The sequence below is a fragment of the Gekko japonicus genome, unplaced genomic scaffold (assembly GCF_001447785.1).
Source record: "Gekko japonicus isolate JY-2015 unplaced genomic scaffold, Gekko_japonicus_V1.1 scaffold1418, whole genome shotgun sequence".
Taxonomy (NCBI): Eukaryota; Metazoa; Chordata; class Lepidosauria; order Squamata; family Gekkonidae; genus Gekko; species Gekko japonicus.
The window spans coordinates 414,025-421,621 of record NW_015174318.1 but is presented as its reverse complement, the minus strand read 5'-3'; the positions used below and the strand labels follow the sequence as shown (position 1 = coordinate 421,621).

The following is a 7,597-nucleotide window of genomic DNA, read 5'->3' as shown; positions in this document are numbered from 1 at the left end:
AGCTTCTAGTGTCCTGGCCCCACTGATGGACCTCCTGATGGCACCTGGTATTTTTGGCCACTGTGTGACAGAGTGTTGGACTGGGTGGGCCATTGGCCTGGTCCAGCATTGGCTTCTCTGAGGTTCTTATGTTCTTATCTGTAGTGGTATACAAAATTTAAACTGAGAATTGGCAGTTGTTGTCACTGTATAATCTTAATCTCTGTTAACCACGGAGCAGAAACAATTGCCTATTTTTGTTTCCTGCAGAGGCAATTTTAAGCTGTATACACAAAGCAAAGAAGGTAACCAATCTAAGAATAGAATGGAAGAAAGTTAGATCATCGGGTGTTTCGTTTGTTTACTATAACCGTACCTTTGTAGGTAAGTAAATTCTAAGTCTGCATTTGTATGCAAGTTTAATCATAGGTGCTGGCTTGCTTTCTGTATGTTGAAATGTTCCATGTACAGGATTATACTGTTAAACCTCAGTGCATAGGATGTATGCAGATACTGGCTGCGTGTAAATTCAGTTTGCACTGCTGGCAAACATTTCCATGATTGAGGCATCTGGTACAAAGCCTACTGCTGTGGCTGTTTCTGTGAATCTTTGCACAGCTTGGACTTTTTATCTGGCCCCGTACACAGGAAAATCATGTTGAGAGAATAAGCAACTCATATGTGGGAACCGCCCTTCAGTCACACTTGTACATATGTGTATGTGCATAAGTGGCTTTCATCTAGTTTAGATTTGCTTGTCCTGTATTTTCCCAATGTTCCTTGCTAAGCTGTTTGATCTAGAACAATAAAGTTGGAGGAGCTTTGGAGAATAATAAATATCCTTGTGTTAATAGTCAGTCAAGAATTTAAATGCTGGAAAAACAAGCTGCTTTTGGCAATTTGTTGTGCATTTGGGAAGGAATCTGTTCTTTATCTCTGGAGAATCTTTTTTTTACTCATATCTCCCTCTGTATTTTTCTTTTATTTAAAAAGGTAATTTTACAGGTCGAGCTGAAATGTGGAATTCAAGCATTCGACTTAGAAATGTGACTAGACATGATGCTGGGAGGTACCGCTGTGAAATCAGTGCAGCCACAGAACAAGGACAAGATGCAGCAGAGACCGAAGTTTCTCTTTCAGTGCTGGGTAGGGATCTAAACAAAACTATTTGTGGTTTTAACTAAAATATGTAATATGGATATGCTTTTTGAACTTGACCAATGGCAGAAGTTGCTGATTGCTCTGAGCTTACTCCTGCCACTATATGGCAGTTTTTCAGTAGGACTTTGGTGAGTTTTGTATGCCCTGCTGGGACACAGTGCACCTTTTAAAACTCTGAAACTATGTAAGACAATTGCTGAGGTTATACAGGAAGTGAAGAGCTTGCTCCTCACTTGCTCCCTAAGCCCAGCACAGGCAGGCATTTTCCCTGCCTTGTTGATTGTAGGCTGAACAGGAGCAAGAGTCAGCTGATCAGCAGAGTGAGGGTTTGACCTGCCTGGCAACATGAAGGCAGCACATGTGTTTAGTTCTCATTGCAATGGGTTTATTTTTACACACACAGAATAGAAGAGGGAATCATATTTTTCTACATAACCTGCTTCTTTATGGACAGTCTTATTTGGTGGCTTTACTGATTGGTGTTGACTTCCCCACATTATGGTTTGTTCATTTATGTTATTTATAGTCTGCCTTTCTCACTGAAACTCAAGGCAGATTACCAAGTGTAAGTCAATGTAGTCAATAGGATGGGGCAGCCAATACATAATATAATAGAATTAGCATGCAGAATTTAAGTTTTAAAAAAAACAACCCTGTTAGCCGAACTGCTTTATCTACAGCAGAGGCCAGACTAAATGTTTGGGGTCCCTTCGCCTGTGTATACAGAAGTCCAAAACCGACCCAAGGAATTTCCCAGTGTTATTGACGGAGACGGGCCTAGTACCTTGAAATCAAGTTGTTCTTTTTACTAAGTAGTAACATTTGGTTTACATACATACAAAACCGGAATCACACGCACAATCACACAAGTTCCTCAGGGTTACAAGAGTAGGAAATCGTCACTTTTATACTAAAGGATGGGAAAGGGGAGTAGCAAATACTTATCTGATCCGAAGCTTGACCTTCTCAATGAAGAATACAGGAATAAGACTAGAATAACTATAGGAAATCTATATGCACACGGTTGGAACCTGCCAAACACGTGTGGACCTTTGTGGCTGCAGTCCATGAGGTTAGTAAGAACAAAAGTTACTTGTACAGCAGGGCTGTAAGTAAATAGCTTAAGAGAGAAGATGGCTAGCGGGGTTCAAACTGTTGAACCTCACTTTATATAGGGGGGCTCTTGGGGGCTGGCATTGGTTCTATCCTCCTTGTCCTTCCCACCTGTGGTCCGTCCCAAGAACTAACACTATTGGGTATTAGGCAATGATGTGCCTACCTAGGAGGAGTGGGCAATATTGAAATCTAAACCTTTAACTCAGGAGATGCATCTGGTCAAGGTGTGAAGATGATGCCAAGGCAACCATTGATGTGTAGATGGATGTAGCCTGGTCCCAAGCCATAAAACGACCATTTGGCAGGAAACGGTCTTTTTGGATGCAAACCAGATACCAAGGGTTACGTGTCTCCTTACAGTTCATGCATGGTGGCTGAAACCATAAATGTTGTCATTTGTGCTGACCCACAATGGCGATGCTTTCTTCTTCCTCAGCCTGGGGCTGTGTGAGTGCAAACCTCATTAGCATAAAGTGCAGGCAGAGCATCTCTCAGGTGAGGCAGTTAGCACACATCTTTCCCAAACCCATAGAGAGTCATAGTCACAGTCCATGGCACTGTGTACATAAATACATAAAAGCAAATATTTAGTTCATCTGCTAACAACCCTGTAACAAAGCTGAAAAAAGCATAGGTATTAACATGGCATATTAAAATAATGCAGAAATTACACAGTAGAATAATACATCTGGTATACATAATACACATTATATATAAATAGTATGTACTGTGTTTTTTTCTTATTGCCATCAAGTCACAGTTGACTTATAGTGACCCTGTAGGGTTTTCAAGGCAAGAGATGTTCAGAGGTGGTTTGTTATTGCCTGCCTCAGCATAGTGACCCTGGTATTCCTTGGTGGTCTCCCATCTAAATACTGACCAGGGCCAACCCTGCTTAGCTTTTGAGATGTGATGAGATTGGGCTATCTTGTAGTATACAGACTAGTATAGTCCACAGTCTCTTTACCTTTATTAAAGCATTTTTCCTGAGCCAATTCTCTTATAATAAATCTCTTTGTAAAAATGCCCTCCTAAATAATTCAGTTTTGAAACTGTTTGCCATTTGATTAACTGATGGAATACCATAGTATTATATGTAATACTTAATATGAAATAATTTTTGTATCATTCTGCTGTTCTCAACTGAATGTTTCCATTTGAAAAGGAATGATCTTAATTAAAATGATATTCAATGTAACACGAAAATGAAGATTTAAGAATTTATGCATGTTCAGGCTTACGTTAAGCTTCAGTGATATGTGAACGGTGAATGATCTTAATTAAAATGATATTCAATGTAACACAAAAATTAAGATTTAAGAATTTATGCATGTTCAGGCTTACGTTACGCTTTAGTGGTACGTGAACGGTGCCTGCTCAAGTCAGGTAATCTCATTAGAACCACTTGTGTGCAGATATGCAATGTTTAACTGTACAGATACTTTTAAAAAACAGATTATTTCACTTTCCAGTCCCACCAGCTCTTCCTGTTTGTGTGGTACCCAGCTCAGCTATGAGTGGAACAGTCATTGAACTACGATGTAAGGAAAATGAAGGCTTTCCTGCCTCTAAATACAAATGGTATAGGAATGGCATTGCTCTGCTGGAGAATCCAGATTCAAGAAGGGGTAAAAAAGGGAGAGTTTCTTACACCATGAATACTATGACTGGGACCCTGGTGAGTTGACACTTGTCCAACACTTAGCATCTGACTTTCCTTGACTGATAAAAAGAAGTATTTTCTGTCTACTATAGTAACACTGAGGAAATTTAAGGTAGCATCAGAGGTCTGCTATGTTTGCCTTAAGAGATAAATCTCTCCGCCAGTTTTGCAGATAATTCATAGGAAAGTGCTGCTATGTATACCACTGTGATTTAGTGCAAGATTTAACATTGGTTTCAGTTGGATGTGGCCTTCACCTTTAGGAGAATAAAATAACTGGGGATGGGTTGACAAGAAACAAGATAAAATTAAGGAAATGGATTGGAAGAGCACATATTGTGTATCAGTTTCAGATGCTACATAGGATAAGAGGTTTATAAGGTTTGCTGATGCAGAAGTAAGCGCAAATACGCTATCTTGACCCTGATCCACAATAATATATATCTTCTGGATTCTTTAGTCAGTGAGAGTTCAGAAATAATCAACTATCTGAATTATTTCCAAACTAGGATCCTCTAAATAGGCTCTCAGGAGGTATGACACGATTCATGACATGATTCACCAGGCCCTGGCTTTTCACTACTGGGTTCACGGGATGGAAACAATAATGATGATGTCCAGACTCAAACCTGGTGCAGGAAAGCAGTTCAGTAATGGCACTGACCGCTTTTGCATGCCGTGTTTTTACATACCGTGTTTTTACATACCAACTGCTTCCCAGGCACATGGTGGAGTTTTGCTTTCTCCATGAACAAATTTATATGCTGAAAAGAAGAGAAAAACAACCAACTGTACAATCAGGGCTTTTCTGCACACTCAACTTATTTCTGATTTTCTTGGCACCCAATCCACAAGCACTGTAATTAGTTTGGGCATGGTTCTTTTGCATGTCTGCCTTCCCTCTGCATTTTTACAGTTGTGGAGTCAGTGCCTTAAATAATCCAGATGTGCCTTAAATAATCAGGATTTTCAAGGGAGGCTGCTGTTGTCTTTGGTGACATCACAGCACTTCTCATGCCTGCCTGTCTTTGCATAGGTAAGCCTAAAAGGTTAACAGCTCCACGCCCCATCTGCTCATGAACCATATGAGCTGCTTTTTTCTGGCACTGTGTTGTGTCCGCTGACCGCCACCAGGGGCCAGCGATTACCCAGAGCTTGACCCTGGGTGAACAATGGGAACTGGGCTCCTGGTCTCTCCAACAGGGAGCCAATAGAAACATGGGAGGGAGATTCAAACCCCCCAATGGGATCCAGGGGTGTCCCCTGGATATATATATAGTTGGCCTCCTGGCCGTTTGTCTTTGTCTTAGTTGTGTAAGAGTCAAGCGTGCAGCAAGTTAGTGGAGCTGCAAGGCCTAGCCATGCAGTCAACCCACTACACAATACACTGGAAGTGGTCCTCCCCGCCAGGGAGGTTTACATTTATTGTTATATCGATATATTGTTATATGATAGGCTTACCAGGTTCTCCGAATTCCCAATTTGCATTTTTTAAAAAGTGCTCCCCCCTCCCCTCTGTCCTTTTCCTGCCCAAATTGTCATGTGGTGTACTGGCTTGCAGGCTTTGCGTATCAGGTGCCAGAAGTCAGGCAATGCAGAGTTGTTCAGTTCAAGGTCAGGGATCTAGAAGTCAGGCAAAGCAGAATCATTCAGTCCAAGGTCAGAGGTCCAGAAGTCAAGCTAGGCAGAGTCGGTGTCTTAGTGTCTATCATACACATTTCGTCCAGGCCTAACAGTCTCTCTTGGCTGATTTTGTAGCCCTATGCCTAAGGGTCATGCTTGCAACCGGTTGCTCAGAAGCAATCCGGCAACTACTCATCTTCATTTCAGCAAGCAGCTGGCATCAGGCCAGGAGGCATGCACTTTGTCGTCTTGACTCTAGCTCTGTTCTCAGTCTCCATTTGCGGTGCTCTAAGGGTATAGGTGATACTGGTGGGCTGGGAATGGTCAACTGAGGTTCAGCTGCTGAATCAGAGCTGGAGGATGTTGATGGTTCTGCACCAGCTGTTGGCTGTGCATCTTGACAAACCTGCAGCTCATTTTCCTGCTGGTCAACTTCCATTAACTCAAGGCTGGCTGCACAGGGCTGTTCTTCTTCTGAGGAGTCCTCTTCTCATGAGGAGTCCTTGCTGTCACTGAGCCCTGGCTGACTTGTGACACGTGACAGAGGCAGGGAGAGCACTCCTCCCTTAGTTCTTGCCACCGTGAGGAGAGGACTTGCTTCCTTGAGCTGCTTGTTGGAGGCCCACAAAGTAGTTCCAGTGAGGTCCCCAGAGAGGAATAATTTAAAGACTCATCCAGAAGAGTGGGTAGGAGGGCTCTCTTCAAAAAATGTGAGGATTGCAGGGAGAAAATGGCCCAAAATTATGACCACATTTTGTGTCTTCTGTGCTTGGGAGAGGGCCACTATACAGTATCCTGCCCAACCTGCTGCAGGATTACCCCTAAAGCCCAAGAGGTTAGAGTGGTGAGACTCAAAGCTGCACTATGGAAGAAAACCCCGGGTCCCACAGAACCGCACAGGAGAAAACGGGCTCTGATGGGACACAGGAGCAAGAGCCTGGTAACATAGGCACCAACACAATTCGTACTGGAAACGCAAAGCCAGCCATTGATTCTGAGATTGGCATTGGAGCCACCTCTGAAAAAGGCTAAGAAAAGGGCCAAACGCTCCCACCATAGCCCGTCCAGATCACTGTTGCTCAGGTGTTGGACAGTCTCACTCTGAACCGAAGGCCAATCGGGCAAAACCAGCTTCGGCTCCTGCCTCCGCAAAAAAGCTAAAGAATTTGTACAAGATTAGAGAGGAAGGTTGTGACTACTTGCTTCACCACCACCAAGTGAACTCTTTTGTATCAGAAGTCCGCCCTGCAAAAGGAAGAGCTGGCAACCACTCATCGCCACTAGATAAAGAAGGCAGAAGCTTGGACTTCCGAAGGATCTATGCATCCTGGGCAATGGGACTGAGGGTGGCAAACTTCATAGCAGTCATGGGCCACTACCAAATGCTACTGTGGGAAAAGATGACAATTTGTAAAATTATTGCCTGAGGATAAACAAAGCATAGCTAAGATCCTAATTTCAGAAGGCCAAAAGTTAGGCAAGCAGCAGCTTGATGTAGACCAGCACGTAGCTGACTGCAAAAGCAGATCTATGGCCTCTGGCATTGTCATGCGAAGGCACTCATGGCTATGCTCATCAGCCCTCCCACAAGATACAAGGGCAAAAATAGAAGACCTCCCATTTGAAGGTCAAGACCTTTTTAATGACCAAACTGATACGGTTTTGGACCACATTAGGAAGAACAAGATAACAGCCAAGTCACTGGGCATAACATGTAACTCAACACCAGTGTATAAGCAAAGGTATTTCTCAAGATATACCTGTAGATACCAGCAGCAGAGATCCTATTGTATCTCCAGTTATAGGAACCAAACCCCCTTGCTGCAGCAGCAGGGTTATAGGCTGCCTTATACTTAGCAATCTCAATCCAGGAGACAAGGTTAACAATGGGGAAAGAACCCTTCTCAGTCTCCCAGAGAACATTGGGTAAAGACCGGGAAGTTTTCTTCTCAAGGTATTTTGCAATTGATAAGAACAGGGGAGGAAAATGGCCCATATTGGACCTAAGAACTTTGAATAAGCATTTAAAATTTAAAATTCAGGATGTTATCTGTT

The 7,597-nt window shown here is 42.8% G+C and overlaps 1 protein-coding gene across 3 annotated transcripts in view; it reads left to right on the top strand.

Annotated features, from left to right (window-relative positions):
- JAM2 (junctional adhesion molecule 2) overlaps nucleotides 1-7,597 on the top strand; it is a 64,665-nt gene that overhangs the window by 33,431 nt on the left and 23,637 nt on the right. For all 3 annotated transcript variants that reach the window (XM_015424204.1, XM_015424203.1, XM_015424201.1), the window contains exons 3-5: nucleotides 250-363; nucleotides 973-1,125; nucleotides 3,729-3,934. In XM_015424204.1, the coding sequence (XP_015279690.1) occupies nucleotides 250-363; nucleotides 973-1,125; nucleotides 3,729-3,934 (473 nt within the window). The remainder of the gene's footprint in view (nucleotides 1-249; nucleotides 364-972; nucleotides 1,126-3,728; nucleotides 3,935-7,597) is intronic.